Source organism: Hyalella azteca, unplaced genomic scaffold (genome assembly GCF_000764305.2).
Source record: "Hyalella azteca isolate HAZT.00-mixed unplaced genomic scaffold, Hazt_2.0.2 contig4728, whole genome shotgun sequence".
NCBI classification, from domain to species: Eukaryota; Metazoa; Arthropoda; class Malacostraca; order Amphipoda; family Hyalellidae; genus Hyalella; species Hyalella azteca.
Window position 1 is genome coordinate 67228 of NW_025934939.1, and position 14391 is coordinate 81618.

General features: G+C 38.9%; 1 protein-coding gene across 1 annotated transcript; it reads right to left on the reverse strand.

Annotated features, from left to right (window-relative positions):
• Positions 1-296: 296 nt before the first annotated feature.
• Positions 297-14186, reverse strand: LOC125177773 (ankyrin repeat domain-containing protein 39 homolog). Its single transcript, XM_047880154.1, has 6 exons — positions 14102-14186; positions 2777-2867; positions 2003-2230; positions 1474-1635; positions 656-812; positions 297-407 (listed from the first exon to the last, which is right to left on the reverse strand). Exons 1-6 carry the CDS (start codon positions 14184-14186, stop codon positions 297-299), a joined length of 834 nt encoding a protein of 277 aa, XP_047736110.1.
• Positions 14187-14391: the final 205 nt, after the last annotated feature.

Genomic DNA, 14391 nt, shown 5'->3' on the forward strand with positions numbered 1-14391 from the left:
ATTGTTAATTATTAAGCTTTATTGTAGGTTCTCAATATGAGTCCACGTGAGACCTGGCGAATGGAAGTGGAGTTTGATTCGTGCAATCGGCGATGAATGGTTGCCATACGATCAATTTTTTTTGCTGTAACAATCATTATAACAGAAAATATCGACACTTTTCACGAATACTAATTTGATTCTGGGCTTCACAAGCAGACATAAATTTTTTACTTGGAGAACTTCAAGAAAAAGGTGAGGATTAACATTATTTTTTAATGACAACTTGGGCCGTGAGTTTATGCGCAGCGCCAGTTTCACTTGTCAGCAGCGAGTGAGATGCCTGCCAGACGTGCGATTAGCTGCGGCGAGCAGCCGCGCGTGTTGCAGATATCGTCGTCGGCGTTAAGTTCGATCAAGTTACGTACCTGCAACAAATAAATTCAAGTATTGCTCCTTGAAGATTCGAATTTGAATATTTTGTTATGTCTCATATTTTTGAGGGTAGTTCCACGCTCCAGTTTCATAACCCATTACCTCGCCACACGCTACACACCCACGGTTAATCTTGTCCATTCAATGGTTAATCGGTTAATCCTAATCTTGTCCACGCAATTGTTAACCACACCAAGAATTCACCACCCAATCTACCACACTCCACCACCCCACGCCTCACCACAGCCTGGGACCGCAACATGAGTGCGTGGTGCAGCGCCGTGTTGCCGTGTGGTGAACTCCTGAGGTTCACATCCACGCCACCACGCTTCACCAACCGCGTCACCACTGATGGTGTCACCACCCTGCTTTCCTTTCCTTCTGAGCTACGATCGTTCCTGATCACGGGAATCGGAAAAATACAACTTTTATTAAAAATAATTCGTCAAAATAATGTCTAATGCGTCTGTTCTTTTAATTTTTTGCTTTTTCAAATCTTTTAGTTGTAAAAATTTTTGTTAGCAACCAAATTGAAAACAATATTGATATTCTTCTGATGCTCCAAATGTTTGCTAAAGTTTAATATATTTCAAGTGTAGACGTGAAATTAGCTTCTTCCCAAATACACTGTTAGACATCAATAGATTTTTCTTAAAATTAATGTCTTAAAATTAATGTTTTCTTCCACGATCTTCAATGTTTTTATCTTGGACCAGTAACGTTCAAGCAATGTTAAAAAAATTATTAATCAAATATGTTTAGTGCAGACAATCATACTTTATACGTACTCCAGCCTTAGATTTATTCACACACCACTTTTGTGAACCATGAATATCTGAGTATTCACGAACTTTTATTTTTGTTAAAATTGACGCACGAAAAACTTCCGTGAACGGCCACCAAATCCACCACGTCGTGTCGTTATTGCCTAAGGTTATGTTCAAAAGTTTTTGTGATAGTTTTCATTATCGAGTGTTTATAATATATAATATATATTATAAGTGTTTATAATATAATAATAGCTATTATTTTAATTTTATTCTAGATATTTGCACTCACTTAACATCTGCTCGGACAGCAGCAAAGAGCAGCCTAGCGTGCAGCAGCTGTAGCAGACGCCGCGACAGGTGCTGCTGCAGGTGCTGCAGCTGAGCAACAGCCATGTCAGTTACCTCTTGATGGCTTGAAAACATCGCGCACTCCAGCGGTGTCATCGTATCCCTGAAATAAAAAATTATTGTTTACTGTACGACTTGAAGATATTTTTAACTCCATCGTATTTTTCGAGTTAAAAAATTCGTCAAATCATACTTAAAAAAATGAGAGACAGTTTAATAAAAAAAAGTATGCACTTTCTGATAAATGAATGAGATTCTGTCCACACATCGTGTGCGATGCATTTTTTTGCCTTTTTGTGTGTAATTTTTACACAGTTTGCCCCTGCAAAATGACGTATCAGTGCTACGCCCGCTCTCTTCGTGCTGAGGGTAAATAAGTTTGTCACTATTTGGACACTATGGCCTATTCAATTTTATGAGTGGTGCATCTTATGTAATAGATTCAAATTATTCACATCAAAACATCCCACCTCTCTAGTCCATCGGTCCAGGAAGCTCCGGCACTGAGGAGCCTGTTCACCAGGGGCGGCGCCCCTCGTAGAGCAGCGAGGTGCAGAGGCCCCAGCCCGTCCTCACTGTAGGTCCTAACGCAGGCTCCTTTCTCCAGCAGCACCGGCAGCGCCTCCTTCAGGTCGCAGGCTACCGCCAGACACAGCGGCGTCAACCCGCAAGGCTGCAGACTGTTTAGCAGACTTGACCTGAAAAGAAAATACAGTTGAGGCTCAAAGTAGTTTGTATTTACGAATATTTGACATGTCTTCATAACGTATTTGACATGTGCGTAGATTGAATCAATGGAGAAATCTCTTAGTGTCAAGCGACGTTATGATTCATCACAATGATAAACCATATGATATATGCATTATAAATGTGTTAGAAATTTTAAATTTTTACTTGAATTGCATAATATTTCGTTGCGTAATGGTTTTTCGTAACTATTAAGCATAGAAATATAGTCAGTAATGTTGGTCGTTGAGAAAGATTCATGATGATGGAATACTTGCATTAGCATGCCGTTCCTATTTATTATACAAAAAGCTTTACGTGAGCACAAGATGTCAATTTATGGATCATTAATGTTTGGAATATGTGAATTATAATAGTTTTAAAAGTTTTTTGAGGTATGTCAACGAAGTTTCCGTCAATGAAAAAATATTCCTTACCGAACGCCCGAGCAGAGTTCGTAACCGCTATAGTTCGTGCGAGCATTACGAATTATACGTAAAGTGTTACCCATTCCTTACCGAACGCCCGAGCACAGTTCGTTGAGCAACGTCCGCACCACCGGAGCTTTTCCTTCAGCCAGCGCCGTCCACACTCCAGACGCTGGTGGCGCTGCATCCAAGACATGTTTCATTAATTATTGAAATGAAATTGTGATAATTTACGCTGCTATGGGTAAATGATCATAGGATTAATTGACAAGGCTGGACTGTAGTCAAGTGTTCCAAAGCAACGAAAATCGTTAGGCAAGATCACGCATCAAGGGCAAACTAGAAGAATGATACATTGCATATTCAGTTGTTCAGTATGTTTCATTTACCTTTCAAATTAAATTTTCCGATGTCTCGGATTTCAATTAAATTGAGAAAATATCGTCAGAAGAAAACGCCATTGAAATCTTTGCCTATATCAGAAAAGGTACACGTTACTGAAACACCTGCTCTTAGCTCCTGTAGGTAGGCCATAAGTCTCAAGATCTAAGTTCTGAACGCTCTCCGTAGGCAAAAAGACAACCGCTAGTCAGTATGCGGGTGACTGTGATGGTGGTAGGGGTGCGCCGGTCAGTGAAGATAAATTTCATCAGCTGTGTGGCTTCCAAGCCCTACTCTGGGTTCTGTCTCGTGTAGCAGTAAAAGCTTCATGAATAGGGCCAGTTTTTCACAGTCACCGTGTTGATAATTGCTGATAAGTTTTCACAAATGGCTCCTGAATGCTACGTTACTTTTATGTATGCTCATTCTCCAAACTTTTAACTATATTATACAATAAATTCTGATTTTTACAGTCAGTAGCTTTGATCATCAATATACCCTCTAATTTCCTATGCATGATAACTGTATATTCAAGTCGATTAACTAATCAATATTTTATGGAACTCGAACCGTTCCTTATATAAAGCCCGCGATCGTATTTTCATCAGTGAAATAACATGGATGTTTGCATTGTAATTAGGTTTTGACTTCGTGTCAATAAATGAATAAATCCTCTGGGTAATTTCTTTCCATAGACAGGAAAGATATAAAAACATGTCTCCCTAATCTGTGAAGTATTACCAAAAAATATCGTTATTTAACTATTATAAAGAGGCTAGTAACGTGAAGGCGCTATTTCAGGAGAAAGATGTTCGCTAGAAAGTTAGCAGTTATAATGCATTAGTTATCTGAGTAACGCCTTGATCGCGTGTCCAGCGAAATGTTCCGATCATCGATCGTCACATTGCAGCCCCGTATTATACCTACTCGGGTATTCAGTCAGGTGCATGTGCCTACTCACTGTGGATTAGTGAACATTCAAATATTTTTTAATAGCGTTATTCAGTACCTGCATTTTCTGCCGAAATTCAGCCATATTTTTTTTCAATTCATAGAATTTAAATTTTCCTCTCATTCAAATTGACCCAATACCATAACTTAATAATTCCTGTTTATATTATCAATATTTTTTTCTAAACAAACTAGGTTTAATCATAGGACCATTTCTCAACGCAGTATTGCAATCTCGACCGCTGGATGTTGCCATCGTATGAGCGTCGTAAGCAATCCGCATCTCTTCACAAAGATGTAGGTTATTTGATTTTATATATGAGTAACTTGGGTTAATACTATACTATCTATTTAGCTTTATATTTCATGAAGATCTCAACAAACGCAGATCATATCGCAGCTGCCACAATTCCTTCGCGATGTTGTGTGATTGTCCTTTACTATTTCTTCGGAGTATTCCTTACCCACGTAGACAATTTACAAGTATCTAAATACTTATTCTAAGTACTGATCAACATTCTGAATGCTTCAAGAGCAGTAAGTTTCAACCGAGAATTAAGCAACTGTGCCGGTTGACCGAACGCCAGGGTAGGTATACCGTTACGGACTCAGCCGCGCCAGAACCTGTCTGCCGAGAACACGACAGCGATAGCGTTTTTTTTTTGCCGAGAACACGACAGCGATAGCAACCATACAGTCTACAGACAATTTTTTAAATCCACTACATTGCGAGACTGATTAGTTAATATCACTACAACTGAGAAATTATCGTTCGGTGCGACATTAAAACTTGATTGATGTAAGAAGAGCATTGCGGACACAAGGCAAAAATTATTTACGATAGTAGCGATGGATGTCGCATTTTTCTTCGTCAGTTCACCTATCATAGCGCTTGGAAAGTCCAGTCCCAGTCTTACAAACTCAACCTTTTTCTTGCATTCCTGCTTACAGATTTATTGCCAGCTCAGAATGTTATCTAGATTAAAAAAAATGAACAATAATTTACACACTGGCATAGCAACTGAGAAAACCCTAAGCGATTACTTCTAATTTTTACTCACAACGAATGAAGAAAAATTGCAAAATTTCAGAGCCTCGACTCGTGACCCATTTCCAGGTGCCAAAGTTTTGAATGAACGGCATGCGATGCCATCGGCTAAGTTTTTTGTCGATGTTCGTACGGCACCGAATCTTTTAATTCTGATCGCTACGCAAAACCACGAAACTTTAACTATAGCGGAGTAATTTATGTTTCGGGGCTAAAAACGTGCTATACTGATGTCAACTGTCGTTATTAGGTCTTTAAATACGAGCAGCATTGACGGCTAAAGTATCCGTACAAAAAAAATTTGAATGTATTTCCAACTCCTATACGGTACATTAATTATGTATTATTTGTTAACCCGCAGTGAGGGCGATAAGTCGCCTTTTTGTTTTGTAACTAAAAAATTAAATTTAACGACAAAAAATATTGATTTGCGAATTTAGCGATACAAAAACCGCTGCTGTTGAGCTCCACGTGAATCTTGAGGGCATGAAACTCGCGTAGAAAAATTATACGATTAGAAAAGTTGGCGAATTTTCTTCACATTTTCTTCTATACTTGTATGACATATGCAGCACGATTTCTGGATACATCGTGGTTTCTGCGAGCTCAGTAAACTTGAGGCACTCTTCTATAAAGTTTAGTAATTTTGGTTCATTACGCGAAGAAGGATTTTGTTGATAGACTTTAGATGTCGTACTCATTTTTGAACATTTGACAGTGCTCAATGATAGTTTGCTATATTTGCCATTAATTTCCAAGAAAAATGACGGAACTTGCTCAACTGTCTCTATATACAGACCACTATATCTTGGTTCTGGGAACTTTCGTTTAATTTAATTTCTTTAATGCCCACGTACAGACAGAGCAGAGATGGAGCCGATTATTGTGTTTAGTTGTAGTTGTATTCGTATAACATTAGGTTGACTTTTGGGTGACAAATTCATTGATAAACTTGCTCCTCTGCTATTACTTGCAATCTTGTTATTCTCTGTAGTTCGAGTCGTTTGAACCCAGGGCTTAAAGTTTTTAATTTCACACTTTCTTTAATCATTCGCAGAAAATTTTCTAGTGCAACGAGGTTAGTAACCCGATTATTTCTTCTGTTTATGTCCTTGCGGTAATTTGCGGTCGTCTCTACTTTGAGTGCTCTAGAGAATTTCGTTATGGTCACCTGCTAACGGTTTGACGGCTGCTGCATGGCAACGAACTCTGCAGGTTCGTGATCATCATGCAAAGTCGGGTCAGCAAAAATTCTTGTAGCGCTTGATTTTAACATCCGCAGTCATTCATTCACGAGGCGTTTTGAGTGGTCATTACGTTTCACGATGTCATTAACAAATAAAAAGCGGAAAAATATGCCGCAATGAGAAGTAATAGCAAGACTCAAGTAATGACAAGACAGTTGAACGTTCGCGCGTGCGTTTTAAAGGCCCTGAGTGGTGAGCGCCTTTACGCAAGGCGTTTCTTGCGTAACGAGCAGCCGTATTATACACTTCAATAAAAATCCCATTTATCAATTTTTGGTTCTTAGCTTTTTATCTGATCATTGTATCTAGTTCAGCGACGGTCATTTTTAATTTCATTATTTTATAGTTCAGCGACGACCGACGGCCATTGACATGCTCGTAATATCGAATTTTCGAGCATGGCTCACTTATTTGAAACTCCATTTATTTATTTAAAATTATAACGGATTGATATTCGTCAGCAGCCTTAACAGATATTGCTCATTTTTCTAAGAACTTGATAAATTATCAATTCTCACAAATTGAAATACACCAATCCTGTTCACCTTCCGCACAACTACAGTACGTATATTCTCATCCTGTGCCCATCTCGCGCGTGTCTAAGACTCTAACTTGCCTGCACATTTTCCTGACATGCTAGTTATATTTCTTTGAGTGACGACTCCTATCACTCTGGTTCGTCGCCATGTCTCTGCACGCTACTCCTCACAGCACATCTCAGAGTGACTGCTCCTGTCACGCTGGTGCAGCACTAATCTCTGCGCGCTACTCCTCACAGCACATCTCAGAGTGACAGCTCCTGTCACGCTGGTGCAGCACTAATCTCTGCACGCTACTCCTCACAACACATCTCAGAGTGATAGCTCCTGTCACGCTGACACTAATCTCCTGTCACTAATCTCTGCCTGCACTCATAGCAGCGGCGCTTGACCTTTATACCAGGCACTGCATGCATGTGCTTTGTTCTGCATTGAACTTCTCGCTGTTAGCTGCGAGCTTTCCGTATGCACCTCATGCCCCACTGAATGGCCACAAGTCTGCTTGCTCCTAGACTTATTTTTTACAAGTCTGCTTGCTCATTATTTATTTACAGACCAGGTCTTCATTTGCATTTAATTTAGTAATTTTAAGCTGTAAAGGTTGCCTTCATTTGCTGTCGTCATGCACTTGGTATATTAGTCGATGGTTGCGAAGAATTAAAAATCGCTAATCGAGCTGAAAAAAACAGGTATCGCTGCGCTGTGTATAAAACCGATGGAAATTGTTATGTGAAAATTAGAAACGTCATAAAAATGTCGCAAATTACAACCTGAAGAATATTATTGCGTACAAAATTATTCATCAGTAGTGCGCGCGAATGAATAATATGCAGTCATTTTTGCAATAAATATACCAAAAGTGCATTTTTATGGTTCCGTTCCGACACTTTATTCATTCCTCTTATGATGACTGCAACTTAATTATCAAATGGAAAAATTTGACTGTACCTTATAGCTATTTTGACCTATTTAATTGGCAGGTTCGCTCCTGAGGCTTGTTGTTATCGCGCAATAAATTGAACTTTTGCAAAAAGCTTGCCAAGCATCTCCCTAAACAATTGTATATACAAAGCGGTTTCGACGTTTATTGGGCCGTAGGCCTGTCGCCTATTCATAGCATCGTTGAACATTCACTGCTTGGTGCGGTCTCGAACACGCAACTCAGTGCTCCAATTTTGCTTTGCTTAACCGCCCGACCTCATTGCCGATTCTGACCAGAAACTGTCGCACAGGTAGCTGGGAACGAACCCGCACCTCTTTGTTCCAATCCTGATACTCTGAAGAGTAGCTACGTCCATTGAATCAAACTATAAGTCAAGGATTTACTCTTCACTGCGCTACTGAGGTTAAAATCAAGTTACCATTTATTTATATTGCAAAATTGAAACGTACAGACTGATGTTTCTATTTAGATCCTTCAGATATTTTTAAAAATAAAATAATTAGTAGAAACCGTAACTTAAATGCATCACTGCTGGTTTTTATTTTATTTTGTTTATGCCTAAGTGATAAATAATATTTTTTACTTTTATTTTCAATTCTTAGGTTCCTGAAACACCTACACAAAAATTGTCGACAACAAACACTAATTGAATCCCAAGTGAAATTGTGTAAATTTTAGTTAAATTGAATTGAAATTCCAATATACTTCAGTTGTGAAAACCAATAATATTTTGACCGACGAATGGTGCATGAACTTAATAAACTACAGCAGAAACTTTGTAGATATTTTGTAGTTGTTTTTACCCGGAGTGAACAATAGTCCCCAGATTTTCGAGCTCCTTTTGACGATATTCATCGAGGCTCTTGTGGCCACCTAACCATGATCTTCCACCTCAACGACCCGCTATACAACCAAGACAACAGTGGACCATTCAATAATAATAATAATAATAACATCAACGGGCACAAAAAACCTATGGCATTCCTCGACTCGAACTTCGGCAGCAGCAGCACGATGAGGTGAGTGCTTTTACTTGCTGTGAATGGGCAAGTAACTGCATGAGCTGAATAAATACAAGAAATAATGTAGTAAGGTAAGATATTTATTTATGACTGAAAGGTCATTTTCTTATTCTCCTTACCATGCGCATTTAGACGGGGAGGGAGCGGTTTAAACGTACAATTATCATGTTCGTACAATTATCATGTTTAAACATACAATTATCATCTTCGTACAATTATCATCTTCGTACAATTATCATGTTCGTACAATTATCATGTTTAAACGTACAATTATCATCTTCGTACAATTATCATGTTCGTACAATTATCATGTTTAAACGTACAATTATCATGTTCATACAATTATCATGTTTAAACGTACAATTATCATTATCCCAGGTAAGATTTTCAGACTGGATATGAGCTGAGAAGTTAAGAATAACGTTGTTGACTTTCGCTTTATACCTACAGCTTGCATAAATTTAGGAAGTTTAAAAAGTGTCTTTGTTGGAATTAAATTGGGGAATGTATTAATAAATGCGTTTGTTCTAACGAAATTGCATATCAAAGCAGTTGATCGATTTGATACACAATCACACAGGTTACAAAGATATGATATTCGCTTGAAAATGCGTGCCAGCTGAAATATTTTACGCGGAGAAACGGTAGTCACATAGAAAAATTTTTCCGAATGAATTGTTCTCACAGAGCTTCGCCCCGTAATTTTAATATGTATCTACCCTAGTTAATCATTCCGATTAGTGTCGCGAAACTTTCATATATTGCATTGCCTTTTATTAGCACTTTGTATGGGAGCTTCAATTAAATGGTGCAATCTGATTATTTTATCAAGCTTTTATAAGATAAGGTTCTGAAGCTTTTTATAACGGGAAATAGCTATTACCCTTCTTCAAGCTTTAAAATTACCTGCAGGTATAATAAGTCTGAACTGGAGCACATCTAATGCAGGTTTCATAGCCTCGAGCTTTTAAGGTAAGAAGTGATGATTTCTGCTTGGGAATTGAGTTGGATAACAATCATCCAACAATCATCCAAGCACGTGCACGTGGATGAGTTGCTCGAGTGCTCCACGCCACGTGTTTAGAGTTTCGTATACACGTGTTTAGCAACACCGATGTTATGTCCTCCGAGTGTTCTTAAGCGGCGATCTCACAACACCATGCAAGATGTTTGGGGTTCAGAGAGTCTTTATTTACAACCACGGATGTGGTCAGAGATCAATGCTTGATTCAGCTGCGAATTCCATTTCTTGCGTTATTTCCTTTATGATTTCGTTCGTACTCATGATATTATATTGATTTTTTTAATGCACTCAATGTTCTGTTGATCGTATGATCAGTCACTCATTTTCTGACATTTTATTCACCTCCTCTCATCGATTGTTAATCAATTAAATAATTTTAATCGATATATGCTTGAAATTGAATTGATTCTGTACCGAAGTGCAATTCAGGAAATGCATTTCTCGCAATTACGTGTTAACAGTTAGCCAAGACGTAATAAATTGTTCACGTCTTCACGTGATGACGCGGCATTCTGTGCTGGCGCGACCTAGTGCCGCTCGCCCCTAGAGCGTGTGCCGGGGGCGACGCTGGCGCTGGATGCGCTCAGACGGCGGCTGCTCTGGGGTACGGAGTCCGAGTATCTATATCTCAATCATGCGCAATGTACACGTAGCTGCCTAAGTGCACGTAGTGACTAATTTATAATTTGTCACTGGTGGGTTTAGCTTGAGAAGCAGGTAGTGATTAACTGACGGAGTTACAAAGTACGGCATATTTTTGACTAACTATTTTTGGGCCGAAGTACATTTTTAGCGCATTTTCTCATTTATGGAAAAAATGCACTATTGTGCTCGCTATGTCCGTCTGTCTGTCCGTCCGTCTGTCCGTCCGTCCGTGACCAAGTTTTCGCCGACGAGAAAATGCGCTCTGTCACTCACTGCAGTGAGTAGTACTGAGTTATATTTTTTCATTTTACGGCCACAGGACACGCAATCCACTCATTGACGCGCATCCTCTTGTTCACGTTATACGGACGGATCATTGGTGGCCACTTTATGACGCCCTTCATTCCACCCATGCATAATTATTTGAAATGAACGATGCTTAACGGGTGAATATTATGTTAGTATAGACGATGAGCGTTATTTCTGTAACGGCCTTAAATTCTATTGTATGATGACCGTACATGCATACAAGTTCGTGTCTGAGAGTCCAGAACTGATGAATTGCAAATTACTGTTTAACTTATCGGGTCGTAAATATCTTATTAACTTTTTTAATTCGATTAATCATTGATATCTAATCTGCTATGTATTTAACCTCAGGGTGATTCAATTATATTATTTTCTTTTTCCATATCGATTGGAAATCTAGACCAGTAGAGTTACCTCCAATCACTATAGGAAAAAGATTGCATTTCCCAGACTTATTTTCATCGTTGACGGTATCAATAATCAATCAAAGACTGCGTTTCCTTTCGTGCGTAACATGTTAAGAAAATCTGCGGTTTGCCGTGCAGCTTTCAATAGGAAGATTTCGCACAGTAGGATCGATGTTTCGAGTCACGATGGATGAGTTAAGCCTTCGTGAAGCTATAGAAAGCCTCCATTACTTTCTCCAGGGCATCGGCCAATATTCTGGAGTATATAGTGTTCAAAATATCAGTATGCGTGGAGTTGTGTAAATATTGGTCAGCGCTCTGGGTGTTGACGTTCCGCTTCTTGCTTTTCCGTTGTCATTCTATTTTTTGTGCCTCTCTAGAGCCAAAATTACATAGTTTATAGATTTTACATCGTTTTTGTTATGTTATTCCATTTAAATGTAAGTCTTCAATATTAAATAGTTATTAAATTCTCATCGTCTCTGTACTGTTATTCGATTTCTATATATGCCTCTCTGAAATCAATGTTAGATATAATGTATTGACTTTACAACCTCTTTCTTATATTTTTTTTAAATGCACAACTGAAAGCGATATTGCTCAGTTTATGTGCTTTCCATCGCCTTGAATGTTTTACAAGTTTTTCATCGTCATGAATCTTTTAGAAGATTTTCGTCGCCATGAATGTTTTAGAAGTTTTTCGTCGCCATGAATGTTTTAGAAGTTTTTCATTGCCATGAATGTTTTAGAAGTCTGCAGGGTTTGAGATTACACAGAAAGCTTGGTCCTTAAAGCAAAAAGTCGTTCGCTGCTGCCCAGTTTTTCAATAATGTACGATATAGGGACTGCAAAAAACATTATGAGAAAGTTTTAGCGCAGAAGCTTATATTATTATTATTATTTTTGCAATAAAATATCCAATTGATATCACTTTCATGTCGCTCATATATACTGCTTGAGATTATTCTAGTTGAAGGAGTTAGACGACTTCTTGATTTTTCCAATGATAGTCTCATTGATTTAAAACATCTTTAATAGTAGTTATGATCATTAGTTATGATGCAGCATCAATACTTCTCAGCTCAAATTAATGGTTAACTTAGTTACTATTTCAACGAAAAGTTGACCAGAATACAGTCATGATTGTGTGACTACTGGAATTAAATTTAAGCCCAACATTGAATTTCTATACCTAAAAACTCGAATCACAATGCACGCTATTAAAATTTACCAACACTTCCTCGCAAAAGGGAAACTTTAGATGGATCTGTTCCGGCTTTCAAGCTATTCCAGTTTCCCCCTCGACGTCTACCGCTTTTTTTAGTGGTGAAATTTAGCGAATTGCTCCAACAGAAAGTCGTTCAAGCGCAACGTTGGGGCATCGCATCCGCTGCGGCTCGATATCCTGCTCAGCACTTGAGTAAATTTTCCAATCGATCAATGTCGCAAAATTTTATGCTGCAGCCATTTTCTGTATAGAGCTAATGCTATAGAAATATCCTAGCCGGCACTCGCCTCAACGATAGAAATATTTGCCGATGGTTCGGCATTCGTCATAGGAAATCAAAACTTGATGGAATAATTCCAACTTAAGGCTATCATGATCAACGCCGCATTTGGAATCTCGTATATTTTCGAGTATATTTTCGCGGTGTTAATCAAAGCTTACACTCAGAAAGATGAATACGTCATATTGTCCATGAAGTGACACACTTTCTTACCTAGAGCACGAGCAGAGAGCGAGCGTTTCTCTGATACGCCCATTCGTATGAGCCAAACTAGATCAGGATGACCCGCATAGTGGCAAAATATGCATCTTTTTTTTGGACAAACTATCATCGAATTTCTCTGAGTGCAGTCTCGGTACACGCTTGTTGCTCACAACTCCTCAGTTATTCAAGTTGCTCAACATAGAAAAGCAAGAGAGTGCGAACTTTTTTACTGCCTTGTCCGATGCATATAAATGCCTTGTTGCTCGGTGAAATCATGTACCGGATTCATCCGTTAATTAAATTTAGAGTTGAACAATTAACTGTTGACGTTTTATTTAATTCTACGACAATATTGAGAAGAATGAATGTATTTGTAAGGGATTTTTCAATATTCTCTAGAGACTTCTGGCAGCCATTCGTGTATGTTCAGAATCTGCAGCGATAATCGTGAAATTCGTTCCCTTTGTTGCTATCTTCTTGCATGTTCACAGACACGCACTCGACTGACACGACGCTAAACGCAGCACGACCCAAGATAAGGAACACCGCGTACCGAGCATCACGATGTCAGTGTACATTTAAATGTAAATTGAAAATATTCCACAGTACATTGAGTCTTATTAAGCGACAGTCGTACTCTCATTATGCACGATAAATTCACTATATACGTGTACGTATGGAGGAAAATAGGAAAGTCTTGAGCAGAAAGCGTTTTAGCGCTTATAGTGAGCAGGCATGGTGTCATCATATCCACATGTAATTCAATAGCAAAAACTGGCACCACATGTGTACTGCCATGTACATCAATTTCAGAGATGGAAATGTCATTTTGGGTGATCATTCCCGAACACAGGTATGATTGGGTGAGCACTCATGAGCACTTGTATTGTTCTTTTTCGAAAATTCGTTTATTACTGTACAATGTACATTACACGAGGATTATTCTTGCTTGTATAGCGTACACGTGGCATACCGTGAAACATAATATTAATCATCTGAATGGGAAAATATTTATTATTAGAAGTGAATGTGTTGATGGTCCCCACTAATACTATAATCAGTGAAGTGTCCTGACCTGTGGTGGTGGTGGTGATGGCACCACTAATATTATAATCAGTGAAGTGTCCTGACCTGTGGTGGAGGTGGTGATGGCACCACTAATATTATAATCAGTGAAGTGCCCTGACCTGTGGTGGTGGTGGTGATGGCACCACTAATATTGTAATCAGTGTAGTGTCCTGACCTGTGGTGGTGGTGGTGATGGTTCCCCATCGGGACGTGGGTCCCGGTGGGTGTTGGCTTCTGCCCCTCAGCCTCACCTCTTCCTCACTCGGCAGTCCCCGGACCTCGATCTCCCCAGCCCCACTCCCCCTGGGGTGACAACGGAAGCAAAAGAATAGTTCCTTGAATTGAATTCATAAAAATGTAAATGAAAAACTTACGATGGAAAATCGTCAAACTATGACGAAAAAATTTA

Excerpts from the sequence above, each read along its gene's own strand:
- LOC125177773 (XM_047880154.1), bottom strand. The coding sequence starts at position 14,186 with ATGGGGAACCATCACCACCACCACCACAGGTCAGGACACTACACTGAT. Across the intron at positions 2,868-14,101 it reads CATCACCACCACCACCACAG|CGCCACCAGCGTCTGGAGTG; the intron begins GTCAGGGCACTT and ends TCTTGGATGCAG. Across the intron at positions 1,636-2,002 it reads TGGACCGATGGACTAGAGAG|GGATACGATGACACCGCTGG; the intron begins GTGGGATGTTTT and ends TTTTTATTTCAG.